The sequence below is a fragment of the Hyla sarda genome, chromosome 6 (genome assembly GCF_029499605.1).
Source record: "Hyla sarda isolate aHylSar1 chromosome 6, aHylSar1.hap1, whole genome shotgun sequence".
NCBI classification, from domain to species: Eukaryota; Metazoa; Chordata; class Amphibia; order Anura; family Hylidae; genus Hyla; species Hyla sarda.
The window spans coordinates 130,883,194-130,899,187 of record NC_079194.1 but is presented as its reverse complement, the minus strand read 5'-3'; the positions used below and the strand labels follow the sequence as shown (position 1 = coordinate 130,899,187).

At 45.5% G+C, this 15,994-nt stretch overlaps 1 protein-coding gene across 5 annotated transcripts in view; it reads left to right on the top strand.

The window, feature by feature from the left end:
- Positions 1-15,994, top strand: part of ITPR1 (inositol 1,4,5-trisphosphate receptor type 1) — a 202,657-nt gene that overhangs the window by 157,532 nt on the left and 29,131 nt on the right. For all 5 annotated transcript variants that reach the window (XM_056525021.1, XM_056525019.1, XM_056525018.1 and 2 more), the window contains 2 exons: positions 1,664-1,759; positions 9,005-9,127. In XM_056525021.1, coding sequence (XP_056380996.1) covers positions 1,664-1,759; positions 9,005-9,127 — 219 coding nt within the window. The remainder of the gene's footprint in view (positions 1-1,663; positions 1,760-9,004; positions 9,128-15,994) is intronic.

Genomic DNA, 15,994 nt, shown 5'->3' with positions numbered 1-15,994 from the left:
AGGTGATAACATTTTTTTTCAGTAGCAATGGCTCTTGTTTGTTTTCTTTTTGGTTTAATGATTTTTAAATTGGTATAATTTTTTATTTTATTTTCTAAAACAAAGATTAATTTTACAATCTAGTACAGGAACAATGTGCTTGTGCGCCCAGACTGGTACATTGTACAGAGGGCACTTTGCATCCCCATAGTACTCTATATTACAGATCCACAAGATTAAGCTGGTGCTTCTCAATTAGTCAAATTCCGAACCTGCTGCCTGTGCCAAGGCTTTGTTACTAAACAGGAACTTGGATTGAACGTTTACATAGCCAGTGCTTGGCACAACGCTGTGGTTATGTAACTCTGTAATGATACCTGTCTGCAGAGAGAGCGCATTGTTACCAGTGGACGTGGCAAGTGAAATCAGGTGCCCAAAGGCCTGAAGTGACACTTCAGGGATCCGCCTTTGTCTGGGGCAGCAAGCAAAAACTTCATGAATTCCCTCCCTCCTCGCAGCACATACCAACCAGTCCTCTTCAGATATTTGTATACAATGTATTATGTACATATACATTTCCTCATCTTTCTGGAAACCACATGAATTTAGCTGCAAGTAAGAAATGAATTCCTATTTCAATAGAAAGCGACCGATTTTGATAAGTTGTGATGGCAATAATTCTTCCAATGTGGCCCCCACCCTAGCCCGGGAGGGTTTCTATAGAGGCAGCCAAGGCTTGTGCATAACTTGCCAAGATTTATTTACGGTACTTTCTCGAAATAAAGCGCATTCATATAATATCCCTGAAGGGCATTTAGCCCCTAAACTAATGTCCTTGTTAAAGCACTGTATTCTGAGGAACCATTATGACTGTGATGGGATGGTCACCTAGCTTTCCTAGGAGCCTGAATGACTGTTAGTGCTACATATTTATGAAGGTTAACGGGTGCTGCGTCTGTGTGTGGCACTAAGCCAACCTTTTACTCCAGACTACAGGACATATATGTGAGATGTAATGGTGATGTCACGACTCCGCCCCCTGTGTGAAATCATGCCCCGCCCCCTCAATGCAAGTCTATGGGAGGAGGCGTGACTGCCGTCACGCCCCCTTCCATAGACTTGCATTGAGGGGGTGGGGCGTGACCTCACACTGAGGCGGAGTCGTGACGTCACGATCTTCCATCCCCGTGGTCAAGAGCCAGGCCCTCCAGTGCTTCCGGAGCAGTAACAGGTGGGTGCTGCGTGCTATATTGCGGGGGTCCCCAGCGGCGGGACCCCCGCGATCCTTTGGATAGCGGATAAGATGTCTAGGGGTGAAGTACCCCTTTAATGTTACATTGTGCAGCTTATAGTTTGCATACTATGGGGGAGATTTATCAAAACCTGTGCAAAGGAAAAGTTGCCCAGTTGCCCATAGCAACCAATCGGATCGCTTCTTTCATTTTGCAGAGGCCTTGATAAAAATGAAAGAAGTGATCTGATTGGTTGCTATGGGCAACTTTTCCTCTGGACAGGTTTTGATAAATCTCCCCCTATGCATCTATCTTGAACACTAACAGAAGTAGTCCATTGTACAGGATGAGACATTATGTGACAATAGACATCAGTCTCCTGTGTATTTGTGAAGGGGATGACCGTGATTTTTCACCTGTTATGTAGAAAACATAGTCCTCTTGTGTTACAGAACAATGCTTCCAAGCTGCTGCTGGCCATCATGGAGAGTCGTCATGACAGCGAGAACGCAGAGCGGATCTTGTATAATATGAGACCAAAGGAGCTGGTAAGTGATCAATATTAACCACATTTTGTAAAGCCATATTATTCCTATTTTTATTTAATTTTTCTAAAACAAGGTCCCCTTTTACCTGCTATGATTTTTCAAACCACAGATGAACATGGCATGGAAATCAGGTGGTATGATCCGTTGCTTCAAAAATTGTGACCAAGGATCTGATAGACCAGTGTTTCCAAACCAGAGTACCTCCAGCTGTTGCAAAACTACAACCCCAAGGATGGCCGGACTGCCATATGCCCAACAGGCATGCTGGGAGTTTTAGTTTTGAAATAGTTGGAGGCACCCTGGTTGGGAAACACTGTGATAAAAATGTCCTCGCTTTAATGACTCTTACCAGTAAAACCCCCGTCGTGGAAATTTTTTTGCATGGTTTCCCAACCAGGGTGCCTCCAACTGTTGCAGAACTACAACTCTTAGCATGCCCGGTGGGCATATGGCAGTCCCTGGTGGGGAAACACTGTGATAGAAGTTTCCATGCTTTAAAATATTACACGATGGGGGTTGTACTGGAAAGCATCATGAAGTGTCATAGCTGCTGTATCTGAGCTTGTGTGTGATACTGTCTGCTGAGTTGGAGTAACGAAGCCATGCTACTGTCCACTGTGTTGCGGCATCTAAACCCATGTGTCATGCAATCTGCGTAGATCATTGCTTGCCAACCAGGGTGCCTCCAGCTGTTGCAAAACTAAAACTTCCAGCATGCCTGGACAGCCGTTGGCTGGGAGTTGTAGTTTAGCAACAGCTGGAGGCACCCTGGTTGGGAAGCACAGGCGTAGATGCTTGTGGCTTAAGGGTATGTTCACACTGCGGAATTCCGTGTAGTGAACATTCCCATCAGTGTGAATGGGTCTTCCGCAAGACCCGTTTACACTGCGGAATTTTTGCAGCAAAGATGTTCCTCACAAAGAACATGTTCATTCTTTTGAGTGGAATTCCGAGAGTATTTCATAGCAGTCAATGGTGATGGTGCAGTGCCCCGTGGTCCTACCGCCAAAGTATCTTCAACGGCTGACGGCATCTCTTTTTAACGGAATTTTGCGAGCTGAGATTCCGCATTGTGAACATACGCTAAAGGGGAACTCCGGTGAAAATTTTTTTTCAAATCAACTGATGCAAGAAAGTTACAGATTTGTAAATCACTTCTACTCTGCTCAAAAAAATAAAGGGAGAACTTAAACACAATGTAACTCCAAGTTCATCACACTTTTGTGAAATCACACTGTCAATCATTCAGTGTTGCTTCCTGATTGGACAATCAATTTCACATGCTGTTGTGCTAATGGAACAGACAACAGGTGGAAATTATAGGCAATTAGCAAGACACCCAGAATAAAGGAGTGGTTCGGCAGGTGGTGACCACAGACCACTTCTCAGTTCCTATGCTTCCTGGCTGATGTTTTGGTCCCTTTTGAATGCTGGCGGTGCTTTCACTAATGTGGGTTGTAGACTCCTCCGTCTCATGCTACCACTAAAGTGGCAAAAAGGTTTGCTATGTCCAGAGCATGGAGGTGCTACCAGGAGACGTGGAGGAGGCTGTAGGAGGGCAACAACCCAGCAGCAGAACCGCTACCTCCACCTTTGTGCAAGGAGGAGCAGGAGGAGCACTGCCAGCACTCATGCACATTTGTGGCCTGTTGGAGGTCATTTTGCAGTGTCCACTCAGACGGTCAGAAACAGACTCCATGAGGGTGGTATTAGGGCCCGACATCCACATGTGGGGGTTGTGCTTACAGCCCAACACCGTGCAGGACGTTTGGCATTTGCCAGAGAACACCAAGATTGGACAGTTCTTAAAATGGCGAATTAGCCAGAGTAGGAGAAAATCCCCATAGCAAACATATGCTGCTCTGGACAGTTCCTAAAATGAAGTGAGATGTCAGCAGAGAGCACTGTGTAGTATTCAGCAGCTAATAGGTACTCGAAGGATTTAAGATTTTTTTTAATAGAAGTAATTTACAAATCTGTTTAACTTACTGGCACCAGTTGATTTAAAAAAAAAAAAACTGAGTACCCCTTTAAGGACATTACATCAAAGTTGGATCAGCCTGTAGTGTGGTTTTCCACTTTGATTTTGAGTGTGACTCCATATCCAGACCTCCATGGGTTGATAAATTTGATTTCCATTGATAATTTTTGTGTAATTTTGTTGTCAGCACATTCAAGTATGTAAAGACGAAAGTATTACATACGATTAGTTCATTCATTCAAATCTAGGATGTGTTATCTTAGTATTCCCTTTATTTTTTTTTGAGCAGTGTATTTAAAATTCTTAACCCTTCCAGTACTTATCAGCTGCTGTATACTACAGAGAAATTTGTGAAGTTCTTTCCAGTCTGACCACAGTGCTCTCTGCTGACAACTCTGTCCGTGTCAGGAACTGTCCAGGGCAGGAGAGGCTGCGGGCCAGGCAGGAACCGGACAGGCACCCCATGCAAATGCCCATCCCCCAAACCGGCCCCCCAGGCCCCCCCCCCCCATGTCAGAGATCGCCGCAAATCACCAGTGAATTAACAGCGGCGATTCTGGGTCATACGGGTCTCTGGTTATCGAGAAAATAAGGAGGATCGGGGTTGTCCACGATCCCCCCCCCCCCCCCTGAAGGGATAGGAGTGAGATGGCAGGGGGGCCACCCCTCCTATCCCTTCTGTTGGTCATCAAGAAGCGATGACCAATAGCAGATCGGGGACGGGAGGGTTAACTTTCGCTTTCCCCGTTCTGCCCACCCACAGTATGCCGGGCAGAATGGGGAAACATATGAGGACCAGCGCCGAAGCCCATTAACCAATCGGCAGCAGTGATCGGCGGCAGAAGCCAGTGAGCCTAGCAACATCTGGAGGGCTACAGTTTGAGACCACTATACAGTGGTCTCTAAACTGTACCTCTCCAGATGTTGCAAAATTACAACTCCCAGCATGCCCAGACCGCTGTTTGGGCATGCTGGGATTTGCAGTTTTGCAACATCTGGAGGGCCAGAGTTTGGAGATCACTTTGCAATGGTCTCTAAACTGTAGCCCTCCAGATGTTGCAAAAATGCAAATCCCAGCATGCCCAAACAGCGGTCTTGGCATGCTGGGAGTTGTAGTTATGCAACAGCTGGAGGTACGCAACTACATCTCCCAGCATGCCCTTCTGTGATTAGTACATGCTGGGAGTTGTAGTTTTGCAACAGCTGGAGGCACACTGTTGTAAAATACGGAGTTAGGTAACAGAACCTAACTGAAGGTTTTCCAACCTGTGTACCTCTTGCTGTTGCAAAAGTAAAACCCATCATGAATGGCCTGTCAGTACATGCTGGGAGTTGTAGTTTTGAAACAGCTGGGTACATTCACACGGGCAGGTGAGTTTCCTGCTTCAAGCATGAGCAGTGGCAAATTCTTCGCCGCAGCGCAAACTCCTAGCAGGAAACTCACTGTAAACCTCCGCCCGTGTGAATGTACCCTAAAAACACTACACTAACACATAATAAAGGGTAAAACACTACATATAAACCCCCTTACACTGTCTCCTCCCCCTCCCCCCCCCCCCCCCCCAATAAAAATGTATGGCAGTGTTTCCAAAACTGAGCCCCCAGCTGTTGCAAAACAACAACTCTCAGCATTTCCAGACAGCCGCTGACTGTCCAGGCATGCTGGGAGTTTAGCAACATCTGGAGGCACCCTGTTAGGGGTATTCTACGCCAGTGATTCCCAGTGTCCACCCCTATGCAATCCCTAATTTAGTCCTCAAATGCGCATGGCGGTCTCAAGTTGGAGCCCTGTTGTATTTCAAGGAAACAGTTTAGGGCCACATATGGGGTATTTCCGTACTCGGGAGAAATTGCGCTACAAATTTTGGGGGGGCTTTTTCTCATTTTACCCCTTATGAAAAGGAAAAGTTGGAGGCTACACCAGCCTGTTAGTGTAAAAATGAATTTTTATACCAACATGTTGTTGCCCCATACGTAATATTTTTACAAGCGTTAAAACGAAAAAAGACCCCCAAAAATTTGTAATGCAATTTCTCCTGTGGGGACATGTGGGTATAAAATGTAAAATGCTCTGCGGGCGCACAACAAGGCTCAAGAGTGAGAGCGCACTATGTTCAGTTGAGGCCTATTTTGGTGATTTGCACAGGGGTGGCTGATTTTACAGCGGTTCTGACATAAACACAAAAAATTTATACCCACATGATACCCAATTTTGGAAACTACACACCTAACAGAACATAACAAGGGGTAAAGTGAGCCTTAACACCCCACAGGTGTTTGACAAAGTTGGATGGGAAAATGAAGAAAACATTTTTTTCCCTTAAATGCTGGTGTTACCCTAAATTTTTCATTTTCACAAGGGAAAATAGGAATAAAGCCCCCCAAAATTTGTAACCCCATTTCTTCTGAGTAAGAACATACCCTATATGTAGATGTAAAGTGCTCTGCTGGCACACTACAATGCTCAGAAGAGAAGGAGTGCCAATGGGCTTTTGGAGAGAAAATTTGTCCGGAATTGTAGGCCCCGTGTGTTTACAAAGCCCCCACAGTGCCAGAACAATGGATGGAAGGTGTAATGTAATAAGGGGTACAATGAGCATTTACGCTCCCAAAGGTGTCTGACAGATTTTTGGAACAGTCGAACAGTGTGCTGTGCAAATGAGAAATTACATTTTCTTTTTCACGGACCAAAGAACTGTCAAACGCCAGTGGAGTGTAAATACTCACTGCACCCCTTATTAAATTGAGGGGTGTAGTTTGCAACATGGGGTCACATGTGGGGGGGTCCACTATGCTGGCACCACGGGGGGCTTTGTAAACGCACACTGACCTTGACTTCCATTCCAAACTCTCTTTCCAAAAGCCCAATGGCGCTCCTCCTCTTCTGAGCATTGTAATGCGCCAGCAGAGCACTTGACGTCCACACATGGGGTATTTCCATACTCAGAAGAGAGAGGAGAAAATTACCCCCAAAATTTGTAACCCCATTACCCCTTGTAAAACTTGGAGGAAAAAAGTGTTTTAGTGAAAAAAACGCATCGAACTTTAACAAAAAGTCATCAAACAGGTGTTAAGGCTCCCTGTACCACCTGTTACTTTCCTTGAGGGGTGTAGTTTCCAAAATAGTATGCCATGTGTTTTTTTTGCTGTTCTGGCACCATAGAGGCTTCCTAAATGTGACATGCTCCCCCCCCCCCCCAAAAAAAAAACCTTTTTCAGCTAAATTTGCTTTCCAAAAGCCAAATGTGCCGCCTTCTCTTCTGAGCATTGTAGTTTGCCCGCAGAGCATTTTACGTCCGAACATGGGGTATTTCCATACTCAGAAGAGATGCGGTTAGAAATTTTGGAGGGCATTTTCTCCCAGGGGGTTCTGCTGTTCTGGCACCATAGGGGCTTCCTAAATGTGACATGCCCCCCAAAAACAATTTCAGAAAAATTCACTCTCTAAAATCCCATTGTCGCTCCTTCCCTTCTGAGCCCACCGAACAATTGACCTACACGTATGAGGTATTTCCTTACTCGAGAGAAATTAGGTTACAAATTTTGAGGACTTTTACCCCTTGTAAAAAATTCAAAAACTGGGTCTATAAGAACAGGAATGTAAAAAATTAAGACTTTGAATTTTCTTCTTCACTTTGCTGCTATTCCTGTGACACACCTAAAGGGTTAACACACTTACTGAATGTCATTATGAATACTTTGAGGGGTGCAGTTTTTATAATGGGGTCATTTATGGTGTATTTCTTATATGAAGGCCCTTCAAATCGACTTCAAACCTTAACTGGTCCATGAAAAATATTGATTTTGAAAATTTTGTTGAAAATTGCTGCTGAACTTTGAAGCCCTTTGATATTTTCCAAAAGTAAAAACATGTCAAATTTATGGTGCAATTATAAAGTAGACATATTGTATAAATTCAGGTAGAAAAACAGACATGGTGCACATCTACAATATTGACATATTGTATATATGAATCAATATATACCGTATTTATCGGAGTATAACACGCATTTTTTTTTAGGCTAAAATTTTTAGCCTAAAGTCTATCTGCGTGTTATATGCCGATAAGCCGCTGCAGTTCAATGATTTAAAGCGGGCGCTTTAAATCAATGAACTGCAGCGGCTTTTGCAGGTGCAGAGACCTGCCTTCGCTGCCGGCTTCTCTGCCCATGCCTGTCCTGGGGTCCAGAGACTGCCGGTGCCGCTGCCCTGTTGCCTCCCCCATCCCCGGTTGTATAATTACCTGTTGCCGGGGTCGGGTCTGCGCTGCTTCTGGCGTCCCCTGTGTCGTTGCTACGTGCTGCACCGCGCTGCAGAATGACGAGTGAATTCACGTTGAAGTCACTCGTCATTGCGTCTCGCAGCGCATAGCAACGTCGCAGGGGACGCCACACCGGAGGCCAGAAGCTGCGCGGACCTGACCCCGGCAACAGGTAATTATAAAACCGGGGATGGGGGAGGCAACGGGGCAGCGGCGCCATCAATGGGTGCCGCTGCCCCTTCTCTCCCCCTGGCTATCGGCGCCACTGCCCCATTGCTGGCGCCGCTCCTCTCCCCCTCGCTATCGGCGCCGGCAATGGGACAGCGGCGCCGATAGCCAGGGGGAGAGAAGCGGCGGCAGCAGGGCTCTAGACCCCAGGAAAGGCAGGGGGAGAGAAGCGGGAAACGACTACCTCTCTCCCCCTTCCTTTCCTGGGGGCTTCTGCGGGGTCAGAAACAGTGTATCGGGGTATACACATGCGCGCGCACACACGCACCCTCATTTTACCAAGGATATGTGGGTAAACTTTTTTTTTTACCCAAATATCCTTGGTAAAATGAGGGTGCGTGTTATAGGCAGGTGCGTGGTATCCCCCGATAAATACAATAATTTATTTGGAATGTCCATTTTCCTTACAAGCAGAGAGCTTCAAAGTTAGAAAAAAAGCAAAATTTTTAATTTTTTCATGAAATTTGGGATTTTTTTCACCAAGAATTGATGAAAGTATCGACGAAAATTTGCCACTAACATAAAGTAGAATGTCGAGAAAAAACTCTCTGAATCATAATGAAAGGTAAAAGCAACCCAGAGTTATTAATGCTTAAAGTGACAGTGGTCAGATGTGCAAAAAAAGCTCTGGTCCTACAGTGAAAATTGGCCTGGTCCTTAAAGGGTTAAGCACAAGAAGTTTCCCCACAATTTTGTTCATATTCTATTGTTTATATTTTAAACTCTGCATCTTTTCCCATTGCATAGAAATAATGTGGTTCCTATTTGTTCTCAGGTGGAGGTGATAAAGAAGGCTTATCTACAGGGGGAGGTGGAGTTTGACGATGGAGAGAGCTGTGAGGATCACGCTGCTTCTCCCCGCAATGTTGGGCACAATATTTACATCCTGGCACATCAGGTGGGCTTCTTATATAAGCACACGAGGTGTTGGCTGTTGTGTCAGCCTCACCATGGACACGGTGTCCCAGTATTGTAAGGTTGTGGGTGTGCCAGCTCCTGCACATGTAGTCAGCCATGCCCAGTGATACACGGGTAGAGCTGCGCAGCTTCCACACTGGGCGCTTATCCAGGGATTTCACAGGAACTCTGCTGCACTGAGCAAGAACTAAAGGCAATCTGTGTGGGTTAATGTTCAGCTTATAATAAAATAATAAAAATCCCCTTGACCTGTTCTGGGGTTGTGGTCTCTATGGTTACACCTTGTGGTTATCTGAGCTGCTTAATAACAGAAGGAATAGGAATTTATTTTAAAGTATTTCTTCACATGCATTGGCCTGATATTCGTTATCCTCAGTCCCATTTATAAGAAGTGTGTTAAAGCTTATCTATTGATTTTACTCTTACAGGGATTATCTAGGAATGGAAAACACAGCAAATTTTCATCCAAAAACAGCGACACATCAGTCTTAAGGCTGTGTGTGGTATTACAGCTTGGCTTAATTTTTTTTTAAATTTTTTTTTAAATTTTTCTTTCTCTTTTTAGAAATCTGCATTGTTTTTCTATTCCTGGATAACACTTAAAGGGGTACTCTGCGGCTCAGCGTTTGGAACTAAATTATCCGAATTCTTAGAGACTGCGCTGGGAGCTCGTTACTTCATAGCCCCTCACATCACGCCCTGCCCCCTCAATGCAAGTCACGCCCCCTCCCATAGACGTGCATTGAGGGGGCGGGGAGTGATGTCATGAGAGGCGGGGCTCTGACGTCATGAGCTCCCGGCTCTAGGCATTCAGAACATTTTGTTCTAAACGCTGAGCAGCGGAGTACCCCTTTAAGGGTGCTGACAATGTATTAGGACAGAGTGATTTTAGGGCTCTCCCTCTTATTCGGCCACGGTACACAGCTATTTCTCATTATTTGAATTTAAGGGGAGCACAGGAAGCAGTTTAAGCATTTACTCGGCATCTTCAGTTTACAGTGCTTCTTTGAAATTTATAAGCGGCCACTCATTAGAAAGTAGAGATACCGAGGGGTGCGGAAGTCCTGTCTGTTGGAGCAGAGGAGCCGGCAGCTGGGATTTCTGTTGTCTCCTTAGTACACCCTGCAGTTTTTCTGTCACTTTCCAGCACAGGCAGCATTACTATACCATCCTGCTCTGATGGGAGAGAAGACACTGCGGGAAGAGCAGAACTGTGAGGGATAATTTAAATTGGGGTGTGTTTTTTTTTTAAATGGTGGCAGCCCTAACTACTATTTGTGTATGCCTAACCGGCCATAAAAGGTCAAGAATTTTAGGTAGGTGAATTACTTATGCACAAACCACTATGACTCCATAAATATTTAGGGGTCCAATATTTTAACATCTTTTTGTGTATGTGTTAACCTCAGCCCATATTTACTCTGTGCCGCTTAGAACTAGATGCTGGTTGGAAACCATCAAGAATTAGGCTAGCTGCTGCTGACAGATGTTATGTGATGAATTATGATGGCATCCCGCTGTTGATACAGTTGCTATGAGTTGCCTCATCATTTCCTGAGACTAGTAAAGATCTAGATAGAAGTATGTTACCACATGCTGGTATTGATGTACCAGAAAGCTCCTAGATCTGCATCTATTAAATTGTAGAAAATGCAAAAAAAAAGTAAAATGTCTACTAAACTGTGTGGGTTTTAACCCATATTATGTGAATATGATTCACTTTAATGCCAGGGAGGCTACATTGCTGTAAAACAGCAGGTATGAACATGTCCTGATGAATAGAGATCTGTCAATGGCAACTTCCTGTTTTCAGGTAGCAACATAATTAGTTTTTTTGTCTTGTACTATAAAAATGAACTTTCTCGGTCGGCTCCATTGGGGGACACAGACCGAGGGTATATCTTGCTGACACTAGGCATACAAAAAGAAAGTCTGCCCCTCCTGGCAGGATATACCCTGCATACTGACTCTGAGCTAATCAGTTGTAGCTTAGTGTCAGTAGGAGGCAGACACAGCTTTGGAGTTCTCCAGACCTGGTGTTCGTTTTTTTTTTTCTAGCTAGGGCCTGTATTTGGATTTTTTATTTTTATTTTTTCTCCTTTTTTCTTTTCTTGTTTTTAGGTGACGGTTCAGGAGCATGGCACTACCTGTTCCCCCATATGCGGTTAAGGGACACGGGGCATGGAGTATGATCCATTAACCCCTTCCCGCCATGCACTTGGGGTTGCACCTTGGGTCCGGGTCCCCCTAATCTCCCTGCTCCTCCTGCTGCTGCTGCAGACTGACATGACGCAGGTGACAATAGCTGGCCGAAGACATCCTAGGTGAGTGTGCGGGATAGGGCAAGTATGTAGCGGTCCTGACACTTGGGACCCCAGGAGGACTTCCCTAACTTTTTATTGGACTCTGGTGAAGGGATGCAGGCTCTGGGACTCTCAGTCTCCGGGAAGGTTGGGGTTAGCGGGGCAGCTCCCTCCCCCTCCCGGTGCCACTTACTTTGTATTGGCGCATCTTAAGCCAGGCGACAGTTATGCCCAGCAGCCCGGTCCTCAACACGTGTTCCGGCCCACCGACCGCGGTGTCTGTCAGCTGGGCTGCGGTCGTGCGGCCGGCCTTTTACTTTCATTTTAACTCGTTGCTCAGGCGAGTGGCGGGTGTTAAAGGGGTACGCCGGTGGTCAACGTGTTTTTCAATTTGTGACTTACCCTGTTTGTTTCATTTCTATTCTTGTTGTTTAGGCAACTCTATTTCCGTTCTTTGATGGCTTTTTATCCCCCACTTTGTTTTCCTATTTCTTGCTGTGCTGAAAACTACAAATCCCAGCATGCCTTGCTGGTTTGGGGCGGCTCCTTTTTTTGTTGGTTTGTTCCGCCCTTTACCCATCCTACTATTTTCCCGGGTCAGGCCCCTTATACACAGCACACTAATATAAATCAGCCTTGGCTGGGATACACTGGCATACACACACACACACACACACACAAAAGGGACTACAACTCCCAGCATGTGTCATTCAGGAGTCTTCAGTATAACACCAGCATGCTGCCTCTGTAGTCTCCTGGGGTTGTAGTTCACCACACCTCTGTAGGGCATACACCAGTGCTTCCCAACCAGGGTGCCTCCAGGTGTTGCAAAACTAAAACTCCCAGCATGCCCTGACTTCCTTTGGGCATGCTAGGAGTTGTAGTTTTGCAACAGCTGGAGGCACACTGGTTGGGAAACACTGGTGTAACATCATATGTATGCTGAATAGGCTAGAACAGTGTTTCCCAACCAGTGTGCCTCCAGCTGTTGCAAATCTACAACTCCCCCCCCCCCCCCTCCTCATATAGAGATCATTCCCAGTATGAGGTTTATTCCCCTGCAGTCCATACATCCCCAGCCCGTGCACCTTGTCATCCTCCCCTTCAGATAACACTTATCTTCTCTGTGTTCCTTCTCCTGTGCAGACCTGCGTCCTTAGAATACAGAGCAGGGGGAGGGGAGGTGAGTATCTGTGTACTCAGCTGGATGAGATGAGGGGTGTGGTTTATTTCTCTCATGCAGACAGAGAAAAAAATAAATAAAAGTTATGACCTCTTGTACACAACAGACTCAGAACTGTGGACAACAGTTAAAGAAAACTCTATGAACTACAGAACTTCCTGCCCAACAAACAGGTAAGCAAAACACACACATGCTGCCAAAACATATAACACACGTATATTGCAAAAACAAAAAAAAATTACAAAGATGATGCCATATAGTAAAAAAAAAATTAACCACCGAAGAACCCCTTTAATTGAGGCTGCGGCCTGCTTGGGTATCGGCTCCGCCCACTTCCTGTGGTTCGGGAGCCCACTTCCTGTGGTACTGTCCTGGTCCCTGAGACCGCCCTCCTCCCTGGTCAGTGCAGCTTGCACCTCCCCCTCCTCATCTTCCTGCTCTGCAGCGGCTAGTCACCGATGAACCTCTGCGTCTTCCAGTTCCTCCCGATCTGCTCTCCCAGGGTCCTCTCTGCCACCCCAATTTACGGTCTCTGCATGTAACGGCGTGGCGGTTGAAACCGTGGTTTTGAGAGCTTGAGGTTTCTACCAGCGTGATTCGCACCATGCTCCGGGCACATAAGCCTTCTTTCGCTAGGATTTACCATCCCACTTGGCGTGCCGATTTTCAGTAGTGGCACAGTCTGTTTCTCCGGTCATTTTTTTTTTTTCCTTTCCGTTCTCTTAAGGGTCAAGTGTCCGCTCTTTCTATTCTCTTTCAACGTCCGTTGGCTTTCAACGCTCACGTCCGTATCTTCCTGCAGGGTGTGGTCCATGCGGCTCTGCCGTACAGGTCTTCTACCCCACCTTGGGATCCCAACCTGGTGCTGGGCGCTTTGCGGGAGGCTCCATTCGAACCTTTCTGGGAAGCTTCTCTTAGCGTCCTTTCTTGTCCTCATTGCAACTACTTCCATTAGGAGGGTTTCCAAGCTGGCGGCTCTCTTGTTGTTCCCCTTTCTTGGTCCTTCATCAGGACAAGGTTTTCTTTCTGACACTTCCATCTTTCTTGCCCAAGGTGGCCGCCTCCTTTCACGTGAATGGGGGAGATCATTCTTCTTTTGTTTTGTCTGGCCCCATCCAATTCTAAGTAGCGTTCTGTTGTCTGGATGTTCTTTGAGCTGTCGGGTTCTATATTTCAGTCCCCTCCTCTTTCTAGTAGGGTGACTCCTTTGTGATTCCAGAGGGTCATCGCAAGGGGCTTCCAAGGTGACCATTTCACAGTGGATCTGTTCGGCCATCTCGGAATCGTACCGTCATAAAGGGAAGGTCTCACCTTTTTTCGGGTCACTGCGCATTCCACGTGTTCTGTTGGGGCTGCTTGGGCATTAGGGCTTCGGCCTTACAAGTGAGCAAAATTCACAAAATTCTACCAGATGCACACTTTTGCGTCCGCTGATGCTGGTTTGGGTTGCAAGGTATTGCAGTGGCCCAGTCTTCCGTCTGATTGTGGTTTGGGTATTTTTCCCACCCTGGGGACTGCTTTGGTAAGTCCCACGGTCTCTGTGTCCCAATTGGAGCCAACCGAGAAAAGTAGGTCTTTTTTTTATTTTTATGCTTACCTTTAAAATCTTTCTCGGAGGATCCATTGGGGGACACAGCACCCACCCATTTGTTTGTTGCTATGGTTCAGTTTTCTGTCCGAGGGGTTGTTTAGGTTTTTTTTTTTTTTTTGTCTGGTTACCTCGGACAACTGCTTGTTTCTTTCTCTCTCGGTCTTCTCCTACTGCATTGGGACTAAATTGATTAGCTTAGTCAGTAGGCGGGGTATACAGTCATGGCCGTAAATGTTTGCCACCCCTGAAATTTTTCTAGAAAATGACGTATATTTCTCACAGAGAAGGATTGCAGCAACACGTTTTGCTATACACATGTTTATTCCCTTTTGTGTGTATTGGAACTAAACCAAAAAAGGGAGGAAAAAAGCAAATTAGACATAATGTCACACCAAACACCATAGTGTCTTAGCGCACAGTGCCTTACATTTACGGCGAGGCTGTGATGCGAGCGCAGGAGATGCACTGGCTTCATTCCCGGCGGCTGTCAGCAGCCGCGGACCCGCCGGTAATGGCGGACATCAGCGATCGTGCTGAAGTCTGCCATTAAACCCTCAGATGCCGTGATCAATACAGATCACTGCGGCAGTGCGGCATTCATAATGGCTGATCTGATTGCCCGCGGCACTGCCGCTGGGATCAGATCAGCCAAGATGGCGGATGGAGGTCCCCCTCACCTGCCTCCGTCCATCTCTCGGGGTCTTCTGCACTGATCTGCCTTTCAGCAGACCAGAGCAGAAGATCGCCGATAATACTGATCAGTGCTATGCCCTATACATAGCACTGACCAGTATTAGCAATCTAATGATTGCTATAAGTAGTCCCCTATGGGGACTGAAAGTGTAAAATAAATGTAAAAAAAAGTTTTTAAAAAGTAAAAAAATGTGAACAATCCCCTCCCCACCCCTCTTTCCCCATGTTAATACAAAAAAAGCATAAAAATACGATAAATAATAAACCTATTTGGTATCGCCGTGTGCGTAAAAGTCCGAACTATAAATATATAATGTTAATGACCCTGTACGGCGTTAACGTAAAAAAAATTTTTTTTTTAAATGTCAGTTTTTTTTATAATAATAAATAAATTTGCAGTTTGATGTGACAAAAAAAAGCAATCAAAAAGTCATAAATGCAAATGTGGTACCAAAAGAAACTTCAGATCATGGCGCCAAAAATGAGCCCTCACACAAAGTTATATAAGAAAGTTAGAGGTGGTCAAAATAGGGCAATTTTAAACATAGATTTTGTAAAAAAAAGTTTGAGATTTTTTTAACAGCAGTGCAATAATAGAAAAGTATGTAACCATGGGTATCATTTTAATCATATTGACCCAGAGAATAAAGAAAACATTTAATTTTTACCGCAACGTGTACAATGCGAAAACAATGAGTGATGTCCTTAGAAAGTATATCTGGTAATGCAAAAAACAAGCCCTCATATGGGTCTGGGAATGGAAATATAAGAGTTATGAATTTTAGAAGGCGAGGAGGAAAAAACGAAAATGCAAAAATAAAATTGGCTGTATCCTTAAGGTCAAAATGGGCTGTGTCCTTAAGGGGTTAAGATCCCTCCACAGGTGTCCAATGGGATTTAGATCTGGACTCATTGCTGGCCACTTCAGAACTCTCCATTGCTTTGTTGCCATCCATTTCTGGGTGCTTTTTGATGTATGTTTGGGGTCATTGTCCTGCTGGAAGACCCAAGATCTCTGACGCAAACCCAGCTTTCTGACACTGGGCTGTACAGTGCGACCCAAAATCCGTTGGTAAT